Source organism: Pyrus communis, chromosome 14 (genome assembly GCF_041283825.1).
Source record: "Pyrus communis isolate YQ-2024b chromosome 14, ASM4128382v1, whole genome shotgun sequence".
Classification (NCBI taxonomy): domain Eukaryota; kingdom Viridiplantae; phylum Streptophyta; class Magnoliopsida; order Rosales; family Rosaceae; genus Pyrus; species Pyrus communis.
Genome location: NC_142578.1, coordinates 20,165,474 through 20,190,439, shown reverse-complemented (window position 1 = coordinate 20,190,439; position 24,966 = coordinate 20,165,474). Strand labels below are relative to the sequence as shown.

The window sequence follows — 24,966 nt, the reverse complement described above, 5'->3', positions numbered from 1 at the left end:
TAATATATATAATTATTATAATATTTTTTTAGGGTTATAAAATTATAAAATTAATATTTTGTTTATCGTGTATACCCGAACCAACCCGTTATCTTAACAGATGCTTATCGGGTTACCCGATAACGATCCGATTCATTATCGTGTCGATCCGAACACCTATTAATTTCGTATCGTGTCGTGTCGGATTATCAGATCGTATCAATAATTGCCAAGCCTACTAGCACTGCATCACACGCTTCAGATATTCTTAGAGATCTGATAAGCCAATTTGTGGACAAAAAAAGTTTGCTGGTGGGTGAATCCGATGACTAAGGACACGAGACTATGAAAGCAAGTGCACTAATATCAATATGTACTGTTTTTTAGGATGCCTTTAGCACTTGTAAAGGAGTGCCAAATGAGCATCTTTTGGGTGTTATATCTGCATTGTTCCTCAAGCTCGGTAGGGCTTTGCATGATTTATTTTGACAAATGATTTATAGAACTACTACATAGCCGATATGATTATAGGACTACTACATAGCTAAATCTTTATTATTTCTTTTATTCGTTTGGTTGAATGCTAAACTCAGATGTTTTGCTAACTTTTGAGTTAGTTATCGTATTTGTTTGTTGAAAACATATGCATTTGTTGATAGTGTTTGTGTTATTTAATTTATAAATTTGCAGTTTTGGCAGCTAATTTCATGACCTTGCACTCTTTCGGTTTATAACAATTGTTTGTCAATTAATTGTTCTGGTTGTGCTATTCTGTTTCTGGAACTAATCAAACTTTACGGTTTTGTTCTCCAAGTAGTTGGAATTATTTCACTAATTTGTATCTTACATTGTTTCTTTGTCTTGTAGGTCAATTTCTAATTATTACCTTGTATTTTTGGTTATAGGAGGAATCCCACATATCTAAAGATGAAGATGCTATATCATAACTAAAGTTGATTAGTTATTAGTTTTGTATAAGGTGTCATTCATGTAATGAGTTTATCTTATGTGGTAGCTTAGACTAGCTAAATGTAAATAGTCAAAAGACTATATATATGTAATTGTATTATTCTTTTGAGATAATGAGAATACACAGATATCTTAATACTTAAGAAACCTTTCTCTCTCTCTTCTCTCTTCTTTCTTCTCTCTCTCTCTCTCGTTTGCAAGAACACAGAACTTCTACATGGTATCCTTCGCCGCTTGCCTCACGGCCATTTCGATCCATTCTTCCGCTTTGTTTCTCTGATCTTTGCTGTTCATTTCTTGCAATTTGTGTTTCTGATTACCATGGCGTCTCCGTCAGATTCTGCATCTCCTGGATCTCTTCAGAATTCTGCCCCAAATCCTTCGACAAACCCTAATTTGTCAAATTCGTATGCTTCTCTCACAATTCAGAATATTGGCAGCATGGTGCCGATCAAGCTCAAGCGATCTAACTATCTTCCATGGCGTGCTTTGTTTGCATCGATTCTCCGCCGCTACAAACTTCTCGGTCTGGTTGAAGGTACTGAGCCATGTCCACCACCATTTCTTCAAGATCAATCAATTAATCCAGACTTTGAGATCTGGTATGAAAAGGATCATAACCTGTTGATTTGGTTGAATTCTACACTATCGGAAGATGTCATTCCGTTTACTGTTGGTGTCTCTTCTGCTCGTGATCTTTGGATCAAGCTGGAACAACGTTTTGGTGGTGTCTCTGATGCTCACATCCATCAACTCCGGTCTCGTCTTCAAGAAATTCAAAAAGGTGCTCAATCCATGGCGGATTATCTTCAACAACTCAAAGAAATCTCTGATTCTCTCTCTGCTGCTGGTGCACCTATTTCTGATCGAGATCTCATTGCGGCCACTCTTGCTGGATTACCTGATGAATTCGAATCATTTATTGATTCCGTAATGTTACGCCTCTCTTCCACGTCTTTGGATGAGTTACACGGCCTTCTTCTTACCAAGGAGCTTTCCATGTCTCGTCGCAAGAAGCTCTCTTCTTCCTCTACTGAGTCCTTTCAAGCGTTCTCTGCTCAGTCTCAACCGCCTCTTCTTCCAACTCCACCGCCTTAAGCATATGCTGCTCAATCTCAACAATCTCTTCGATTCAACTCGAATCGTGGTCGAAATAACTATCGCGGTAATCACTATTCCAATTCTGGTCGGTATAACAACAATCGTGGATATAGAGGCAATTATCGAGGTCCATCTTCCAATCGTGGTCATCCACAAGGTGTTCGTAATTCTTCTTCCAGCAGCTCTCATGCTTCTTGCCAAATCTTTGGCTCTCATAGCCATGAAGCTATCGATTGCTTCGATCGCATGAATCCTGGTATTTCTGGGAAGATTCCTCCTGCAAAACTTGCAGCCATGTGTGCTCACTACAACTCCAAATCTTCTCCATCTTGGCTATTGGACTCTGGCGCCACCTTTCATATCACTAATGACATTGCCAACATATCTTCACCAACACCGTACACTGGCGAGGACAAAGTTTATGTCGGTGATGGTAATGGTCTTTCTATCCATCACATTGGCTCTTCTTCTTTGCATTCTCCTAATGCTAAATTTCATTTGAGTAATGTACTTCATGTTCCTCAAATGAAACACAATCTGTTATCTGCATACCAGTTTCTCAAAGATAACTATTGTGCCTTAACACTTGATTCTGATGGATCTGTTCTAAAGGATCGTACTACGGGGATGACGCTTTTGCAGGGCCCCGTTAAAGATGGCTTTTATCCTCTGCGAAATTGTCCTTCCATTCCTCCTTCTTCTGGATGCACTTATGCTTTTGTCAGTGCTCAAGGTTCAGTCAAACTGTGGCACAGTCGACTGGGACACCCTTCCTCCTCTATCTTTCGAAAAGTAATCTCCAGCAATAAGCTTGCTATTAAAGGTACATCCTCTGTTGACTTCTTTTGCTCCAAGTGTGCTATTGCGAAAAATCATAAACTACCCTTTAGTTCATCAACTACATCCACTTCTCAGTCTCTTGAGCTATTACATTGTGATCTGTGGGGACCTGCTTCTGTAACTTCAGTGAGTGGTTTTCGGTATTACTTTCTTATTGTTGATGACTTTAGCAAGTACAATTGGTGTTTTCCTTTAAAGAATAAATCAGAGGTGTACTCTACTTTTGTACTCTTCAAAGCTTATGTTGAGAATATTGTTGGTAATAAAATAAAGATCATTCGTTCAGATTATGGGGGTGAATTTACCAGTTTGCAATTTAAAGCTTTTCTTCATACTCACGGTATTGTTCAACAACTTAGTTGTCCACACACACCAGAACAAAATGGTTGTGTGGAGAGGAAACACAGACATCTTGTGGAGACTGCTCAGACCTTATTAGTTGAATCTAGTGTTCCTCATCTCTATTGGGTTGAAGCCTTTACCACTGCTGTTTATCTTATCAATAGACTGCCTATCTCAGGAAATACTAAATCTCCGTGGGACTTGCTGTTTACCAAATACCCAGATTACTCCAAACTTAAGGTCTTTGGGTGTAGTTGTTATCCATGGTTAAAGCCCTACATTTCTTCTAAACTTGATGGGAAAAGTAAGAGATGTGTCTTCTTAGGTTACAGTTTGCAACACAAAGGTTATCGGTGTTTGGATTTGGAACATAATCGGATTTATGTCTCTAGGCATGTTACTTTTGATGAGGCCACCTTGCCATTTAAAGATGTCATCTTTGTCCAATCCTCTGTTGATCAGTCTCCTTTTGTCTCTTCATCCATTGATCTTCACTTTTCCATGCCCCCATCTATACCCCCTGCACCTGTGACTTTATCACCCTCACTCCCATCTTCTTCCCCCTCTAATATTCCTTCTCAACCTGTCCCTCAACCTGTCTCTTCCTCTCCATCTGTGTCTCCAACTCAACCTATCCATCAAACTGTCCATCAACCTGTCCCTCAATCTGTCCACCAACCTATCCCTCAACCTTCATTTGCTTCTAATCTGCATCCCATGGTTACTCGATCAAAAAATGGTATTCATACACCTAGAGTCTTCACAGCTACCAAACATCCTCTTCCTTCATCCACAGATTACATTCCTCATACTTACCTTCAAGCCTCTAAGTTTGAAAATTGGAGAATGGCCATGCAACATGAATTCAATGCTCTTTTATCCACTGGCACTTGGACACTGGTTCCTTCTTCACCCTCTCAAAATGTAGTTGGTTGCAAGTGGGTCTTTCACATCAAAAAGCATCCGGATGGATCCATTGAGCGATATAAAGCACGACTTGTTGCTAAGGGATTTCACCAAAAGGAAGGTCTTGACTATACAGAAACCTTCAGTCAAGTTGCAAAGCCGGTTACTATCAGACTGTTGTTATCCTTTGCTGTCCAATTTAATTGGTCTCTCAAACAACTGGACATCAGCAATGCCTTTTTGCACGGTGACTTAAAAGAAGATGTGTTCATGGTTCAACCCCCTGGGTTTCAAGATCCTAGCAAGCCTACTCATGTGTGCAAGCTCAGAAAATCTCTCTACGGCCTGAAACAGGCTCCTAGAGCTTGGTTTGACAAATTATTTCAAGCTCTTCAATCTATGGGCTTTAGTCAATCCTCATCTGATGCATCCTTATTTGTTCTTCATGATCCAACTCTGGTTATAGTACTTGTATATGTTGATGATATTCTGGTCAGTGGTCCTGATGCTCACATCTGCAATCAGTTCATAGCTCAATTGAGCACTTTGTTTCCTGTTAAAGATCTAGGTCCCCTGCATTACTTTCTGGGTCTAGAAGTTCATCATACAACAGATGCTATGATTCTTCACCAAAACAAATATCTGCTTGATCTGCTGCAGAAAACACATATGACTGGTGCAAAGCCTTGTTCCACACCACTCAGCTCTACTAAATTAGATCATAGTGGGGACTTACTTGCTGATCCCACTGCATACAGATCACTTGTTGGTGCTCTTCAATACTTAACTTGGACACGGCCTGATATTTCTTTTGCAGTCAATCAAATCTGTCAGTTTATGCATAAACCCACTGTTCTTCACATGCAAGCAGCCAAACGTATATTGAGATTTCTCAAAGGCACTATTACTCATGGTCTTTTGTTTAAGAAAGGTGATTTGCATCTGTCAGCCTATTCTGATGCCGATTGGGCTGGTTGTTCTTATGACAGAAGATCCACCAGTGGTTCATGTGTTTTTCTGGGCACCAACTTAATTAGCTGGAGTGCCAAGAAACAATCAACCGTAGCAAGATCATACACTGAAGCTGAGTACCGTTCCTTGGCTCACACTGCTGCAGAAGTTACTTGGATTTGCAAGGTGCTCAAAGACTTTGGCTTTCCTCTCTCTCACAAACCCACTCTCTGGTGTGATAATATCTCTGCTTTATCTCTTGCTTCCAATCCTGTTTTTCATGCTCGCACTAAGCATATAGAGATTGATTATCATTATATTCGTGAGTTAGTCCTTGCAAATTTGGTTGAAGTCAAGTATGTGTGCAGTCAGGATCAAATTGCAGATATTCACACCAAAGCCTTATCTAAAAACCGGTTTCAGTTTTTGCAGTCCAAGCTTTCTCTTGGCATTCTAAATTCTTCCAAGTTTAGCTTGAGGGGGTGTAAAGATGAAGATGCTATATCATAACTAAAGTTGATTAGTTATTAGTTTTGTATAAGGTGTCATTCATGTAATGAGTTTATCTTATGTGGTAGCTTAGACTAGCTAAATGTAAATAGTCAAAAGACTATATATATGTAATTGTATTATTCTTTTGAGATAATGAGAATACACAGATATCTTAATACTTAAGAAACCTCTCTCTCTCTCTTCTCTCTTCTTTCTTCTCTCTCTCTCTCTCTCTCGTTTGCAAGAACACAGAACTTCTACAATATCTACATGAGAAATATTCTTCTCAACCTTGCCAACTTAATGACCCTTGCTAGTGGGGATAAATCTAAAACCGATCATGTAAGTCTGAATGGAAATATTTGACATTTGCAATAATGATAGGGCTTTGGTGCAATTTTAGCTTCCATTCCAGTGGCCTGATATCTTTACACACTGTCGCACGCATATGATTACCCACTATATGGTATGTGTTTAAGGATTTTTTTGTTTTACTTGTCCTCACCCATTCAACTATATTTGATCTATCGGGTTGAGAAACAATGCCATGTCTGAGGATGTTATTACATAATCCTTCGTTGTAATGGTGAAATTTTTTAAAATGATTGATGTCTCTTTTATCATTGCAGCTTCAGAAATGTATTGGAACTGCTGTAATTGCTATTGGACCTGAGAGGATACTTGAACTTGTTCCTATATCTCTCAATGCTAGCGATTTCACCAGTTCAAACATTTGGCTGATACCTACTTTGAAAGATTATGTTGTTGGAGCATCACTTGGTTACTATATGGAGCATATTATGCCTCTTGCAAAATCCTTTTGTCGGGCCAGTGGTCAAGGTATTTTCTTCAGACTTCATATTTGAGACAAAATTAACAGTCTACACATGCATATTTGGATTTATGTGCTGCTGTGGTAAATGCTACAACAGGGTTTAGTTTTATGATTCAAGTCTCCATCTATTCAGGCTTTTTCTTGGCGTACATATATTTTTTCTCTTCGAATAATGGTAATGTACAAAAACGTAAAACTTGAAGCACCTCGCTCCCGGAGACAACTTCAAATTTTCCTCTTTGCTAAAATCTGCAGAGTTTCTGTTGAGTGTTTTTTTTTTCCCCTTATTATCATTGTTTTTTTTCCTCGCTCTCATAGAATGTTTCCCAGCAACTCTAGATTCTCATCTTTTCGTGATATACAATTCAATTTAAAGCCTAGCCATTCAACCCATTAGAAGAGACATCCAAATGACATGAGTATAAAGAGATATAACATGAAAATACTTTTGGGCCTGCTTACAGGTTTTTTTGTTTTTTGGTTTTATCATTTTGAGGTTGGAAACTAGACAACTTTATAAAACGAAAAATTAACCATACAAGACAGTGTGAACTGGAAGTCTTGCTAGAGTTTAGTCGAACCGTACAAGAACTGGGATCATTTTATTTTGTACTTCAGTCTAGAAGTCTTTCATGAGATGAGCATTTTCCCTTTTTGGGTATGATTTTATAACTATGGGATACAAGTTCAATGAAGTGAGGATAAATTGTTCTGTCACAAACCCTTTTCTTTCTTCTTTCCTTTTTTACTTTTCATTGGCTTCAATAAAATGTAATGTGTCGTTTCACATAAATCACCCATTTCTGGACATTACATTTTCTTTTGCTCCTCCTTTTCCAGTTAAAAAGTCAATAACCAGTCAAGATCTACAGGCTCATGCATGTGATCTGTTGGGATTACTACCTGCTTTCTGCCAATCTTCCAACCGATATAGGCCACAAGTTTCGGCCGTTGGCTGAGATTTTAGTAACATTTCTTCAGGACTCCTTAATGCATGAAAAGACTGCAGTTGCCTCGCAGGTGATGCCTCCTTCATAATAATTAGAATTCAAATGGTTTGCTTGAAGTTTATTAATGTATTCACGTTTCTTATTATATTTTTATATATTTGATGTCTAGGTTATTGTGAATCAGAACAAAAGTGTACTTGATCAAAAAGATGGTGCTGGTGACACAAGTTCCTATGCAGTAAACAAATCTTTACTAGAGTTCTGCAACATACCCACTTATTCAAAGAAAACTGCTACCAGAAACATTAAGGCTTTGACATCATGTTCTTCTGAGCTGCTTATAGCTCGCACAGACGTATTTCTTGATTCACCCCCTGAGAAGCGTTCATATTTAAAGGTTCTCCATTCGTCCCTTGTTTAGAGTTCATTAATTAGCCAGAAATTGTTAGCTTGCTTCAAACCAACTTGGATTTTGCTGGTTTGTTTTACTATGAAGAACAATAATGCCTTCAATTAGGTGAAATGCTTTGGAAAACTAGGTTTGGTTCATTGTCTTCAATTTGTGCAGTGCTTTGTTAATTCAGAAACTTCGGACAACTATTGACAAACCTGGATTAAATGGTCATCTTATGTACATTCTTTTTCTCCATTCTGACTCAAATAATACAACATATTATTTTTCTCATCTTTCATCTTTCTTCATGTTGACTAAAATTATTTGTTTTCTAATTCCAGGATGCCATAGGATGCTTGGCTTCAGTAACTGATTCTTCCAATGCCAAGAAGATTTTCATGTCGTTGCTTAGGAAGTTCCAGTTCAAAGATGGTAGTCATGAGCTTGTAAAGGTCGAGAGTCAGACTGATGCATTGGCCGGTGAAGAACAACACAACCTAAGTACTAGAGAAGAAGATGCTCTGCGGTAAGCTTGAGACTTCTATGTTTTGAGGCAACTATGATGACTATTTCTTCCTTGTGATAATTGTATTGATGTTACATCAAATTTTTTTTTTTTTTTTTTAAATAACTTTTCTAAATTGTATTCCTACAGATGCGTGATGATGGAATTAGCATCTTCTTTTGTTGAAGGAGCTAAGGAGGATCTTATTTATTTAATCTATACCTTTGCTAAAGATACTTTACAGGTATACAGTTGATTCTTTTAACGTTTCATGGCATGTTTTCTTGTTCATACATTGTATTGTAACTGTTACTTTTTTATTTCTAAGTTTATAACTTAACCTTGTATTTAGAACGATGATGAGATCGCCATTAGTGAATCATACCATACATTGAGCAGAATTCTACAGGTTTGCATTCTCATCTTTGTTAAATTTTTCATAGGTAATGCTCTTGCTATGTTCACGGCTGAAGTTCCTTATCCCTGTTTGTTTTGAACTAATACAGGAGCATGATTGGTTCTGTTCGTCTGGGTTTGCTGAATTGATTTATCTGCTACTTGGTTTGAGATCTCCCGTTGATATCATATCTCTAAGGAGTCGTTTCGCTAGTTTCCAGAGTTTAATGATTCATACTTTGAAGGTCAGATTTATCTGTTTAAAAATGTCATTCATATCTATCATATAGAAGTATTGAAGTCATGCCTTTGTCTTAAGATCGTATAGAAGTCTTGGTTTGTTTCAGAGACGTTCCTCGTCATGTACGTGCACATATGCATTTTTAGAAGGCAGGGAAAGATGACATGGAAGCAATACTGTTCAGTGATCCTATTTGTGTGGAGGGGAAAATTGTTAACCAAGCCTATGAGTTTTGTCATTTTACATCAAAGAACTTTGCATCACTTCCTTGAGTGTCCGAGGTCTAAAAATTTTTGTGTTACGACTTACGAGCTATGGTTGTATCTTGTTTGTATTTTGATAATAAATCTGTTTGTATCTTGGTAACCAAGCGCATGAGCCCATGACTGTTTTCATTTTACATCAAAGAACTTGGCATAATTTCTTGAGTATCTGAGGTCTTAAGCTTTTTACCAGCTATGGTCGTATACGTATAATTATTTCTAATTTGTTCATTTCGTCAAAGTAAAAGTTTCTCAATACCTTATTTTTCTGATACGTCAATCTGGCATCCTAAAGTCATGCTAATGATAACTTTTGTCAGCATCCTGTAGTTATTCTGTGTAAACATGTATTTTTTTTTTCTGCCACATGTGCAACTGTGAGAGTTTTTGTGGGATTAGTGGTCAATTGAATAGTTTGTTTAACCTTTGTAATTGATTTTTGCAGATAGACTCAGAGGTGGAAAATTCAAAATGGTTTCTTATTCTCAATGAGATCGTACTCAAGCTAAAAGATGTAAGAACTATCTGTAGAATAGTGATGATTCGCTTAATGTTGTGACATATCCCTTTGTTATTACTCTTGTTGTGTTGTTCCATCTCGTTGAGGTTGCCAAGCTTACTCTCTATGAATTTTGAGTCTGACTTAAAATATGAGCCTTATGAATCTTCTGTATGTACTTGCTTTTGAGGCTAAATATCAGGTACAACTTTCTGGATACATGACAATGGATCTGTTAATAGTATTTAGTGTTTCTGGATACATGACAATGGAGAAAGCTGTTGAGATTTTTGATGAGCTTAAGGAGAGATGTTTGGTTTATGATGGGGTCGTGAATTCGACGTTTATGGATTGGTTTTTCAACTGGGGGAAGGAGAAGGAGGCGATGGAGTCGTACAAGTCCTTGCTTGATTGGCAGTTTAGGATGGCCCCGGCAACTTGTAATGTTCTCTTGGAGGTATTGCTGAAGTACGGGAAGAAGAAGGAAGCCTGGGATTTGTTCGACCAGATGTTGGATAATCACACCCCGCCAAATTTCCAGGCTGTGAATTCGGAAACCTTTACCATAATGGTTAATGAGTGTTTTAAGCTTGGAAAGTGCGACGGGGCGCTTACCACGTTCACGGCCATAGGACACAACTTGCATGTGTATGAGACAACTATGCGCTGGACTATTATTGTGTATATAACTAAGGGTCAAAGACCCACTAAGTGTGGCCCTACGGGGATATGTTGATATGTTATTTTCTACGAGTGTTTTAATTTGGGTTTATCCCTATTTTAAGGGAAGTTCTATTGAATTTTCGACAAATTTTATCAGTTGATAATTTTAGTTATACTTTTATGCATATGATGACTTCGTCACCCATCCGGGTGATGGCTAGCACACCTTGATTTTGGTGCCTTCTGGAATTTGGGTTCAGGTGTGTCATACTACCTGCCCTTATTTCCTTCATCCAATCCTCTCGTGCTCACTCTCTTCTATCTCTCTCTCTCTCTCTCTCTCTCTCTCTCATTCATTCATTTCAATCTTCCAGCGATCTCAAATCTCTCATTCATTCATTTCAATCTTCCAGTGATCTCACATCTCTCATTTTTCTCTTGCTCATCAAATTTCAAATATTCAAATCTCAGATCTCTGATCGAGCAATGGAGTTTCAGCTTTGCTGCACTCATTTTGATCATCCGAGTACTAGTTTTTGGGAAGCTGCATGGGAGTACTGCTCTCCTAAGATCCTCATTTGTTAGGACATGTGAGGACCAAATGCATTTTTTTCCATACAAACAATAATATTTACACTAAGGGGTGGGGGAGCGAGCTAAGCTTCACAATGAGATTGTCATAATAATGTGGTTCAACTTTACCTCTGGCGACAATCGAATCTAAGACCTCTCATACAAGTGAAAATGAATATCACTAGACCGTAATACTAAGTGGCAGAACCAAATGCTTATTGGCCACAAAATTATATTAGTTTATATCCAAAGGCTTAAAATAGTTGACAACTTAATAAAGCAAAGGAAGAACAAGAGTTTTCTAATGGTTCATGGATTTTAAGTTAGTTTTGCTTTATTAAGTTGTCAAAATTTTATTTTTTTTGTTTTAATAAACAATATTATCTACACTAGTAGATAGGCTTAGCTAGACCTGGCATTTTGGACCCGACCCGACCTGTTAATATTAGTATTTGGGTGAATACTTAACGGGTCGGATCGCTAACGGGTGAACCCGTTAACAACTTGTTAAATAACAGGTCACTTTGGGTCAACCCGTTAGCACCCGTTAGTTGATGATGTTTTAGTAATTTTAGTCTAAGTCTTAACAACAAAAAATAAACTCTATGCAAAAAATAATAATAATAATAATAATAATAATAATAATTGTTAACAGGTGATCCGTTAGCTTAACGGGTTGAGTTCGGATGACCCATTAACTTAACGGGTCGGGTTGAACCCGATCTGTTTACAGGTTTAGACTTAATCTCACAATGAACTAGCAATAATGTGACTATATATACATTTGGTCATCCTCAAAATGATTCCACTCAACGCCGGACGCTAGTTCCAAATTTGTAGGTGATATTTCTCTCCGTCTAGACCAGATCCATAAAAGAAGTGCTTCCGTACGCATATTCTTGATGAATTTCAATACTCGTTTTTGATATCTTGTGGATATTGGTTGGAGTTATAAATTGAATACCAGAATTTTAGAGGGTTGTTATTGGCACTTTATTTGCACTTCAAATTTTTTATATTTAAGAAGGAAAATATGCTTGCGAAAATTGCAGAAGGGGTTGTTATTGGCACTTTATTTGCACTTCAAACTTTTTATATTTATGAAGGAAAATATGCTTGCAAAAATTGCAGAATCAATTTTTTTTCACGTTAGTAACAGGTCTCAAATTTAAAGACTTTTTTTATACTCTTATAATCCTGATTGAATACCATAAACTTTATATACTCATTTAAAATTCTGATTGAATACTACTATCAGTTTTTAAACTGTTTAAATGGTCACAGCTGCAGGATTTAAAATTATCACACTTGCAGTCATGGTAGTCGACAGGTTTTTTATTATTCATAAATTAAACAAAACTGGAAAACATTCTGCTACTTCAAGCATAAATCTGAATTCAGTCAATTGAATGATATAATTTACTATGAAAAGCAATTCTATAAAACAATTTAAGCCTTCTGCATCGTTCATACATCCGACTGTTAAACACAACGCAAGGAAAAAACACTCCCCAATTCAATTCAAATTTCTCCGTGTTTTTAATTAATCCGCTTCGTCTACATTTCAAGGGCTGCAAAGGCTCTTGACAGCATCCTCTGTTGCGTACCAGCCCGGTATAATCTTTGACACATGGGGATAAAGGTCTTTGTACGAGTTTCTGATTGTTCCTTCCGCTACTCCGGTGGCAACGGAGATATCTGCACTCATATTTGTCATTGCGTAAATCAGCTCTTATTCAAAATGAATTAAATTACAAGGGAAGCTATAAGATAGTAGCATGAGAAAAAATGATTCAGAAATGAATGATGTTAAACACATCAAGTTTTTTGTCTCCATAGTTCACAAGCTTTCAACCCCAATTCTCAAACGCTAAATCCTAGTTTCTAAGAGGTAGAGGATTCAAACCTTTGAGAGGCTTCTTATCGTCTGAAAGCTGGGTGATAATATAAATAACTGCCGCTGCTATCGATATAGGGCTCCGCCTGAAATTTAGACAAAAAGAAACCACCATCATTACAAGCAACTGTTGGAGGTTGGCAAAAGTGAACGCAGCAATCTTAAAACAAAGAATCTTCACGCCTTACATACGAAGGGCATATAATAAGACCAATGAATTTAGTTCACAACAAGAAATAATATAAGGCAGCAGAATTCAAATACAAACCCTTAAAAGGCACCAACAAAATGCCATTTGTAACAATTCTATCTCATGTAAGGAATCAGATGATAAACTTTGTATTAACCTTATAACATATTTGCCAAGCTCAACCAAAACATGCCCTAACACTTGAAAAGAGATTTGCCATTCTATAAGTCACTTAGGGTTTCAGTGGTCGAAGAGGAGATCATTTCTATTTAATGATTCTATTTGACCCCCTATAGAATCCTTCACCATATGTCAACCAATCCTTTATGATGCCTTGTCATTGACCTTCACAATAAAATGCTAAAACCCAAACTACTTCAATCAGCTATTTTGATCAAGTTAGTTCTCCCTTGTTTTACCATATTTCTGGATCTCTTCTTAGGTGTTGGAACGTTCATAGGGGAAACACATATTTTCGGTAAACTGATAACTGCATAATGTATTGAAAACACTACCTTATATCAAATTCTTCGGACTTTGTCACAGCTTCATGAGCAGCCTTGACTGCTTGATTAATCATACCCAGATTGGAACAAAATCGCCTCTGAAATTAAGTAGATATTATGTCAGTGGCAGCAACAAAATAGGAAAATGTGCTATGTATGATTTGTTGCCTAGCTTAAGGTAATTTAATGATTTCTTTTTGCTTCAAATCAGAATTAAAATGAAAACGAAACGCTTCTCACCATAAAGTCCCCAGCATGTATTGTTCCCATCTCCACCGACTGACCATTCTCTAATCCCAGCTGTTTCACTATGTATTCTTTTGCTCGGCCAATTTCCTTCTTTGTGGCTCCATTGGCGACAGAGCAAATTTCTATTTGAAATCCACAGGTTCAGGGAAGCTCATACACAAAGGCAAAGATAATTCAGGAAGCATCCAGATGTTAAAAAAATCATAAGTTGTACCCTTTACAGTGCGTGGCTTGTCTTCTTGTCGACAAGCAATGTACAGGCAAGCAGCCAATAGTGCATCCTGATTTCTTCCCCTACTAGATTTCTGATCCTCCACCCTCTTATATATCTCATTAGCCCGATCCTTTAAACCAATCATAAAAGTACCATTAGTTATAATACTCTAAACCCATGCATGCTCAAACAATAAGAGAAAATAGTTGTGCAAGAAAAGAAATAGACCAAAACAAACAACAACAACAACAAAGCCTTATCCCACTAAGCGGGCTCGGCTGAAAAAAGAAAAAAAAAAAAAAAAAAAGAAGCCAAACATCTTAAAAAATACAGAGTAAATTATAGACAAGCTACAATTTTAGCAGAGGTAGTCCTGTGTTAGTCAGAAATGGACCAGGGACAAATATAATTAGATGATGTCTGTTTCTTTTCCTTAACACCATAATAGCCACATTAATTTGCATAGCCAGGGTAGTACAAGAATAACTTTAATATCAAGCAAGAGGAAAGATTTATCGGGTTGAAACATCAGGTTCAGAATCTTAGTCTTTACGCCCCTTTTATCAATTTTCAAAGAAGGTAATATAAGAACCTTATCAATGTGAATTAAATAAAATAATGCAACATCAATGAAAAAATAGTCCACCGAAGGTACAATCATAACCTTCTACAACCAAACTAAAAGTAACAATACAACTAAAAAATTTCTTGACACTACTTTCAACAAAAACATTTCAAATATTGAAGGTTTTTCCAAAATTTTGCCCAAACAACAAGCAACTTGATAAAAATCAGCACAAACATTTTGTATTAACAACTTGTTATTGATATACAAGTTTAGCTCTGATGTGAAGAAAATGCATTCAATCGCTTGCTTGCTTGCTCACACACACACAACAACAACAAAGTCTCGAGGGAACCCACCCTTCCCACTTGACTTTTATCTTTCCCACAAAAGCCTAACATTTTATCTCCAACCAAATGTACCATATCAAAGCAAGATGGAACATCTGCAAAAGCAACCAAACCTATTTTGTACTCCAACTAGCTAACAAAATTCAGATTCATCAATCAGCACCTAAAAGGATAAACCCAGTATCCCTAAACCACAAGACACCAAATCATTTAAAAGTAAATGATCTACTGACTGTCCACCATTTCATCCATATATCACTAACCAATAGCCTATAACAACCAATACCATTCAAGGCTTGGTTTCAATTAAAAAGACGTAATGGCAAAAGCTTGTAACAAATGCTTCTGCATCAAAAAGCATTCTGTTGAACTTCTAAAATCTTAAATAGGTTAAGGATTAGCCATTACTGTTTCGCAAATCAACTCGTTAATGATATTTATGGAAAAAATAAAGATAATGGTGCTTTTGCATATGTCGAAGCCGCACCGACTTCCTGTTACTTGGAATTTATCCAGAGAAATATTTCCACCGTTTGTCAATGAATACCTTGAACAACATACTTCAACAAGTATTCATAACTAAATTTATGCTGGCATTTATTTAAGTATTTTATAACAGACCGAATTCATTTATATCAATGATCACATAATTAAACAGGGGTGTGCTATCCACACACCCTAAATTACTTCTCACACACCCATTGTTAATTTTTGTCCGTTGATCTTCTTCAATTCATCCGATCCGAAATTAGAAAGGTGTGTGAGAAGTAAAATGGAGTGTGTGGATATCACACCCCAATTAAATAATGGAAAGAGCTTCTTAATTTACATGTACTTTATCCATGAGTTTGTAGACATGAGTGTACTAGAACTAACAGTAGTCCCCGTATAAAAAAAAACATTTAGTAGTACGCAAATAGCATACCTTGATGGTTGCAACAAGGCCCAACCTGAAACACAATTTTACCACATCAGCTATTTTTCTTTGTTACAAGTTTAAAAATAGTCTCATTTTTAAAGAAATTTAGTATAACAGGAAAATATTAGCTTCTAATACCATCTCCATATCACCAAATCGTACGGAAGGGAAGAAGCAGGCATTAAACATAGGAAAAGGTAAAACAAAAACCACCCACTAATGAGTGTCAAAATAGTGATATCTGAACATTCTTACTCTTTGTATTAGTCACAAATGATCATTCAAGCTGGAGGACTATCGAACTTATTTTTTTCGCTGGATTAGCATTGTATAGGTGCTAAGCTAGACCAACCAAATAGCTGATTAGCAAGTTCTACTACAAGTATCTTTACAAATTCAGCATGAGAATCTAGGAGCCTCTACATTTAGACTAAGCTCAAGAAGGATATTTGCATGTCCTCATATATTTCTCTGGATGCGGATTCATGAAATAAGCACCATGATCATCATAAGAAACCTCTATCAAGACAGACACTACAGAGGTTCGCATCAATTTGTTAATTTGCTTTTAACAAGAATAAAATCAATCCTATATTCAGTCAGCTAAATGATGAAAAATATAACTTAACAAACTCACACTACTTGATTGTTCAGCCTTCAACTAAACATTTTAATTCATTTTCAATTTCTTTTCACGTCGTCGTCTTCGTCGTCATAATCATTCCAATCCGACCTCAACCCTCAAACAACCCAAAATCTAATCCAGAATCAATTTCCCCAGTATTTCAGCAACCAATCACATACCTATCGGACATGGTAGCGATGGTTTTGAACGCCATTATCAAGCCCCGATCCGGATTAGACCCACGGTTCTGCCACCGACCCAAGGACGAAGATAAGAACTCACCAGAAGCCCCATTGGGCTTGGCTATGACGGTGGACAGCCCGCCATCGGCCAACAGGGGATTGGTAGGCCCACCAACACGGACCGGGTCGTTATCGCCCGACTCGTTCGCGAAGGTACGCCACTCCGAGGTCTCATCAATGGAATGAGACTCGAGCACTAGACCGCACTCGGAGCAGACGGTATCACCCGCCGAGTGGTCTCTCACGACCTCCGTCTGGCGCTTGCAGTCGGAGCAATACGCATCGGACATTTTTAGGTATAAATAATTTCACAGTAATCTTATCGGGAAAATGGTGTTTGGGAGGTGAGAAAATTGGAAGGATGAGAGATTTTCTCTCCTTGGGCGTTGTTGTTTGGTTGTCTCTTGTAGTGGGGTGGGCTGAGAGAGAAAGATCTTGAGATGGAGGAGGAAGGGGAAAGGGGGAGGGGAGGGTATTTATAGAAAGATGAGAGGAGTACTCAAGAGACTTTTGGTAGGAAGGTCATGAAGCCTTCGTGACGGCAACCGTTTGGACACGCCTTATTCTTTTGGGCTCTCGTTGGATTGGGCTCCAATTCTTGGGTTGGATGGATTATGGCATTGGACATCTCCCTCTTTCTCCTTGGGCTAGGAAAGGTACTATGGCAAGAGTGGAATATCATGGGCCCGAATGACGCCTTCATATGTGTGTGAGCCTGAAGGCTCAAGATATATGCTCAGCCTTTAAGTCCGGTGTGGTCTACTCAAGATGTCAAGAGTAATTCGTCGTATTGAGCAAAAAGTCCACATGTCCTTTTTCCATTTTATGTGGTTAATTTATGTCTTCGTAATCTTCTCTCTTCCTTTCCCACTATTAAAATCTCTATCATTTTCCTTGCAACCCATAACCACAAGCATAACCTCGGGATTTTCTTGTATAGCCTTAACCTAACCTTTTACGTTCTCTCTCTTTCTCATCTTTGAAAGGACAACCACCAAAAATCACTCCTAAGCTCAATTGCTCAAGCATAATCAGCTCACGCACTCTCATTTGCTACATTTGTGAGTTTTTAACTCTTACACCTCAAGGTCTCATACCAAGCCTTTTCAGCACCAACTCGTCATCTCCATATATATATATATGTTTTTTTTTTAATATTTTAATTTAAGCTAAAATAATTAGTATTTTTGGAAGTGCTGACTAGCCAAATTAACATTGCGATCGTTTGGCTAGCTACAATAACAAAAATTTAACTAGTATTATTGAAGATGCTTAGGACTAGCTCAAGTGTAGGTGCTTCTTCTTCCAAATTCTCCTCCTAAGATACTTTGTATCGTCTCCTTCGAGAGAATGTTAGCTACCTTTTCTTCGTACATTTCTTTTCAATCATTTTATTTTCATAATGCAATGCTGCTTGATGACTGTAATTGTTTATCCCATACAACACCATGTTAGGGATTATCTCTTTAAACAGTAAGTTAAAATGAAAACTGTTTAATCATTTAACTGTTATAAAATAAATAAACAAACACAATATTTTAAATTAAATAATAAATTTCTGCAGCAATGAAATACCAAAAGAGAGAAAATAGATAATTGATGTGTTCTACAAACTTACCAGACGCACCTATATTCTCAAATCATTCAATTTGTGTTAAATATTTTATTTTTTTAATTTCAATTCCTTTCTTGGTTAAATTTTGGTTTATATTAGGTTTTTAGTGTTTGTTAGTTGTTATCGTAATAGGCACTTATATGGTTATGGCTGTGTTTCTTTGTAGATTTACGAAGAAGAAGGATTGCAAAGAATCAGTTGAAGCTCTGGAAAATTTCTTGGTGAAAAGAAAAGCCCTCGCCGCGACCTAAAGCATGATTTCGTTGCAGATATTGGTTACCTTTCCATACGATTTGGAGGCCACGACGTCAGAAATCCATGGCTGCTGCTTTCTCTTCAGTTATACTATGTTGTAAGCTATCAAAGTAAAACATTTACATCATATAATGTATAAAATTTCAAATTAATTAAGACTCGGGACGATGCCTTGGATGCACTTTAGTAAAAAAAAGAATATTCAAAACTTCTAAATATTTAGGGTCCGTTTGATTACTACAGATAAAACGATCAGCATTGATAACTCACAATAATAATTTATAAGTCGAGCGTAAAGCGTGTGATTAAAAAAAAAACACATTTTGCACTCCTGTGACACATACTTAGGGGCAAGCAAAGCCTGTGTTAAAAAAAAGTCTCTATTGCTTGCATAAGCGCGTGTAGAAAGGCTTGTATATAATAATCAAAATTGAGACTCCTCAAGCAAAGAATAATATCATTTCTATTCTAATTAATTTCAAAAAAACTTTAGTAAACAACTTTGGACTTGTTTGAAAGTGTTTTTAAATGGACTGAATGCACTTTTGATGAAAGTGCTTTTGGAACCAATTCTGAGTAAAAATATAAGTGAATCCTGAAAAAGAACTTGAAGTGCTTCCTGTAAGAATTACCAGTTATGTGTTTCTTTCTTGCAGAAAGCACTTCAAGTGTTTTTCGAACTCAAAAACAATTTCACTAAAAGCACTTTCAATCATTTTAAAAACACTTCCAAACAAGTCATTTAATGAAAATTTGAATTTTATTTTCTTCTCTATTTAATTCTTTCTCCGTCTAATTTCACTTATCTGATTATGTATTAGTAAACGGATCATTAAAGTAATGGATTGGATGAGTTGCAGAGTTGAGCATAAAATTGCGGAGCATGCACGTAAATTTATGTGGTGAAGTGAATGCGGGAAAAAAGGTCAAAAACTCCGAAGGACAAATTGGCACATCCAAACAAGAAAGAAAACGTCACTCGACTCAACACCGCTGGACTCCATCGCGAAGCGTTTTTCAAATTCCCTCTTGTAATCAATCATCACGTAAAACCAGACAAGATTAAGTAGATGGCCATTCCACTTCCAAATTCCAATTCGATCCCACGCACCCAGAGCGGACGACGCCGTTTCTTCCCTAGGTAAGGCTACACACAGACATGTCACCTTCTTTGTATTCACCTCAATTTTACTTCTTTACTGCGAATTTCAATTGCAGCCCGCCAGTAGATTCTTGGGTTTTACCCACAAATCATGAAAATGTCTAAATAATTTCCAGGTTAATTATCTAATATACAATCTTCAAAGTCGTATGTCTTCAAAAATAGGTCATTTTGATCATCAAACAACACTGTAAGATGAAAATAGATTTAGAGAAAGTAGAATGAAAATGTACGAAGAGAAATATGGCTAGTGTAGAGTCCATCTGATAATATTTCACAAAACAATTTTTGAAGAATTATTTTGTCAAACAAAAACGACAAATAGAATTTTGCATTTTTACCGTCAGAGAAATGCTTGTGATAGTTTAATCCAAGAATAATTTTTTAGAAAGACAATAATACAAACGTATGGTGCAAATAATTGAAATAATAATACTATTCGTGGATAGTATTAATTTTTTTTTGTAATATAAATTTTAAAATAGTGAAAGTGGCAGTAATGAGGATGGTGGCACTGGTGAGGGTGGAACTGGTGGCAACGAGGGTGCATGTGGAGATGAAATTGTTTTAAATCCATTTGAGTTATTTTCTTTTTTTTTTTTTTTTTTTTTAAAAAAACAAACTTTATTTTATTTTATTTTTTGCAAAAAAATAAAATGCATTTGAGTCTTTGTTAATTTACAATATTATGCAGAGCATATTGAATTATTAGTCAACAAGCTGGCCTGAAGGAGACCGGAATATAAAACAATATTCGAAAGTTGCAAAATGATCCGATCTTTGTTTTTGATAAACGAATATAAAAAGCTCCCAGAGGGAAGAACTAGTTCAAATGTCAGTAGATCAAATAAGAACAAGGTCAAATAAGCGTACATTCTTGTCTTGTTTGACAATTTAATATGTTATGTTGTTAAATTGTTAACAAGATGATTTAAACACGGTGTTAAATTATAAATATACAAAATAAGAATGTTGTAAGTAGCGGATTGTCTTGGTGAGTATGATATTTCTCTTCAACTTACTACGTTCCGAGTCCAAACTCTCTCCCTCCTCTTTGTATAGTAGATTACTGTAGAGTATAGTTTGTAATAAAAAAAAGTTACTAGACGTAAATGAGTGCATAATTAAGTTTTTGTTAATTAATATTACATGATATAATCTCAACTCTCAAACCAAAAACCAAAAAGAAACAATTATTTTTTAGGGTTAATTATAATGTGGAACCAACTTTAGGTTTAGTTCACATGTGTTTCTTCCCTAAATGCAGATGACTAAACGCATTCTAAATTTCTAATTAAAAAGATCACGTGAATTAAAATTAAGGATCCCCATTGACACCAATTTATTGAAATTTGATGAAAAGGACCAACATGAAAGATATTAAAACGAGAGAATTGTTATTGGCACTTTAAAAATCTAATTGTGCCGTCACTTAGTACTACATTCTAGTAGTATTCCTCTTCATTTGTAAATGAGAGGTCTTAGGTTCGATTCTCGCCAAAGATGAATTTAAAAAAATTAACAATTTGGAGATCATTTAATCATCTATTTTACGCAGCATTCCTGAGAAATTACTTTTTTCTTTCAAGATGTTTTAGGCCTAGTTCTCAACAACTCAAAAAATGGAGGACATGAAAACTTACTTCACCTTCTTCGGCACAAGTCCAACCGAGCCTTCTCTAAAAAAGTGATCCCAACAACATTCAAAGTAAGATTAACATAGTTCGTTTGCAATTGCAATAAAAAATTACAACGAAAAACCCTAGGACAATCAACTGCATTTTGTTGGTTGTCCGACTATATGAATTTTTTATATATTAATATATAGAGAAATAGATAAATTCTTGGTAGAGTAGTTTTGGGAGAAAGATTGAATTAACAAAGGGGCCAAAAAAGTGATGATGAATTCAAACCTAAGGGCTACTAAATGACTACTCATCTTAATTTTGTAAATAGTAACTAACCATATGTATCTAAGAGGGAAAACCTAAATTTTTGTTAAACATCTATAAAAATGCGTTGTTTGCGGGCTTCAAGGGAAGAAAATGGGCTTGGGTACTAAGTTTTAAAAAATAATCTTAAAATATTTTAATATAAGCTAAGATAGCCAGTATTGTTAAAAGTGGTGGCTAGCCAAATTAACATTAATTTAAGTCATTTGGCTAATTACAATAACAAAAATTTAGTTAGTGTTGTTGGAGATGCTTAAGTGGCTCAAAGTACTGCAGGTGCTTCTTCTTTCAATTCTCTTCCTATGATGACTTTTTCTCGTCTCTTTTAGGAAAATGTTAGCTATCTTTTCTCTGAACGTTTCTTGCCAATCATTTTATTTTCATAATGAAACACGGCTTGATGATTGTAATTGTTTATCCCATACAACATCATGTTAGGGGTTATCTCTTCAAAAAGTAAGTTAAAATGACAATCGTTTAGTCATTTAATGGTTATAAAAATAAACAAACATAATATTTTAAATTAAATAATAAATTTCTGCAGCAAATGAAAATATCAAAAGAGAGAAAATAGATAATTGATGTGTTCTGCAAACTTCCCAGACGCACTTATATTCTCAAATCATTCAATTTGTGTTCAAATATTTTGTTCTTTAATTTCAATTCCTTTTTTGGTTAAATTTTGCTTTATATCAGTTTTTTAGTTTCTATTAGTTGTTATCGTAATGAGCACTTAATTATGGCTGTGTTACTTTGCAGATTTACGAAGAAGATTGCAAAGAATCATTTGACGCTCTGGAAAATTTCTTGGTGAAAAGCAACGCCCTTGCTGCCACATAAACCATGATTTCGTTGCAGATATTGGCTATCTTTCCATACGATTTGAAGGCCGATAAGACGTCTCACAGGGAGAGAAATCCATGGCATGCTTTCTCTTCAATTATACCATTTTCTAACTTCTAAGCTATCAAAGTAAAACTATTCAGAATTATATGGAGCAATTGTTGTATTGTATATCTTTTTATTATTTACATCGTAATATGTATAAAATTTCAAATTTATTAATACTCAGGACATGCCTTGGATGCACTTAGTTAAAAAAAAATTAAATCTTCTAAGTACGTTAGGCTCGGGCTGACTACTATAGATAAATAAAATAAAATAAAAATGAAATAAAAACAAGTAAAACGATCAGCATATTTAAACAATAATCACTTAGGTCGTGCGTGGCATGTGGGATTAAGAAAAAGCATTTAGCATGCTCATGACATTCAGGGGCACATAGCACCTGTGGTTAAAATAATGTCTCTTTCAGGCGTGTAAATGCATGTAGAGAGGCTAGTATATAATGGAGGTTTTTGAATTAATCCTTGAAGAAGATTAAAATTCAATAAAAACCTGATTTTAGATTGGATATTGATTTTAGTGCTCTAATGTGTACTTAATTCAAATATATAATATTTTTTTAATAATTAATAGATATCTTATTTAATGTATTACATTAAAATTAAAATTATTTATTATTATACACATTTTAATTCATTATATTTATTTTACTTCCTCTAATTAGTGTACCTAAACGTCTATATCACAATATATTTTTCTAAATTAGCTACTGAAATGTCCGTACCTAAACATATTATACTAACCTAGTGTATCGAAATGTTCGTACCTAAACATGTTGTAATGAATTAGTGGCACATAAGAAAACATGCAAAAACATGTGTACCAAAAAATCTTTACGAAAATATTTTCTTATATAAGATACTTACCATAATGAGAATTAAAATTTATAATATTTTCATAAAATTTAATTCATGAACACCATAAAATTATAAATAAAAAAAAAAAGACATTTAATATGCTGGCATTAAATTGAATCTAGGGACTAAAATCAATTTTTAATCTTGTATAAGACATTTTTCTAAATTTCATCTTATTTAAGGATTAAAATCTAGTTTTCTATATATGAATATGTAGAATTGGATTGAGGAAGAATTAAATTGAGAAGGAATTAAATCCAAATTTCCATTAAAGTTGTTTACCAATGTTTTCTACAATCAGAATAGTAAACGAGTTATTAAAGTAATGGATTGGACGAGTTGAAGAGTTGAGCATAAAATTGGGGAGCATGCATGTAAATTTATGTGGTGAAGTGAATGCGTGAAACAGGTAAAAAATCCAAGTACAAAACTGACATCCAAACAGAAAGAAAACGTTACTCGACTCAACATGCTGGACTCCATCGCGAAGCGTTTTCCCAACTCCCTCTTGCTATCAATCGTCACGTAAAGCCAGAGAAGAAGTAGACGACCACTCCACTTCCAAATTCAAATTCGATCCCACACCAAGAGCAGACGACGTCGTTCCATCCCTAGGTAAGCCTACACAGATATGTCAGCTTCTTTGTGTTCACCTCAAATTGCCTTCTTTACTGCGAATTTCAATTGCAACCCGCCAGTAGATTCTTGGGTTTCATTGGGTTTTAGCCACTAATCATGAGATCATGAAAATTGCTCAATAATTTCCAGGTTAATTACTTAATATACAATCTTCAAAGCATGTTTTAGAAAATAAGCGTTTCCGATCATCAAACTACAATGTAAGATGAAAATGGATTTGGAGAAAGTAGAATGAATATGTATGAAGAGAAGTATCGTAGCTTAGAGTTCGTTTGATAATGTATAACAAAACAATTTTTGAAGAATTATTTTGTAAAACAAAAATGACAAATAGAATTTTGCATTTTTACAATCAGAGAATGCTTCTGATAGTATAATCCAAGAATACTTTTTTAGAAAGATAATATTAGAAAAGTCTGGTACAAATAATTGAAATAATAATCCTATTCGTATATAGTAATAATGATTTTGTAATATAAATTTTAAGATAGTATAGTGGCAGTAAGGAGGATGGTGGCACTGGTGAGGGTGGAACTGGTGGCAACGTGAACGTGATTTGCATGTGGTGATGAAATTGTTTTAAACGCATTTGAGTTCTTTTTTTTTTTTTCACTTTATTTTATTATAGTTTTGGCAAAAAAATGCATTTGAGTCTTTGTTAATTTACAATATTATGCAGAGCTTGTCTGCATATTGAATTATTAATCAGCTGGCCTGAAAGAGACCGGAAAATAAAACAATATATGAAAGTTGCAAAATGATCCGATCTTTGTTTTTGATAAATGAATATAGAAAGCTCACAGAAGAAAGAACAGAATCAAATCAGAACCCAATGTGAGTAGTTCAAATAAGAACAAAGTCAAATAAGCATATATTATTCTTCTCTTGAATATGTTATGCGATTAAATTGTTAACAAGATGATT

General features: G+C 35.6%; 1 protein-coding gene and 1 pseudogene across 2 annotated transcripts; one reads left to right on the top strand and one right to left on the bottom strand.

Moving 5' to 3' along the window:
- The first annotated feature begins 354 nt into the window (after positions 1-354).
- Positions 355-10,425, top strand: LOC137712144 (uncharacterized; annotated as a pseudogene). The gene is made up of 11 exons (XR_015955420.1): positions 355-447; positions 5,833-5,922; positions 6,210-6,420; positions 7,256-7,435; positions 7,535-7,762; positions 8,101-8,285; positions 8,415-8,508; positions 8,617-8,673; positions 8,771-8,905; positions 9,610-9,678; positions 9,866-10,425. The product of XR_015955420.1 is annotated as an uncharacterized LOC137712144 (transcript).
- Positions 10,426-12,295: 1,870 nt separating this feature from the next.
- On the bottom strand, positions 12,296-17,105 carry LOC137713534 (transcription initiation factor IIB-2). Its single transcript, XM_068452845.2, has 7 exons — positions 16,594-17,105; positions 15,796-15,820; positions 13,956-14,085; positions 13,733-13,863; positions 13,502-13,590; positions 12,806-12,882; positions 12,296-12,597 (listed from the first exon to the last, which is right to left on the bottom strand). The coding sequence occupies exons 1-7, from the start codon at positions 16,944-16,946 to the stop codon at positions 12,464-12,466; spliced, it is 939 nt and encodes a 312-aa protein (XP_068308946.1). The 5' UTR covers positions 16,947-17,105; the 3' UTR covers positions 12,296-12,463.
- Between the last annotated feature and the right edge of the window lie 7,861 nt (positions 17,106-24,966).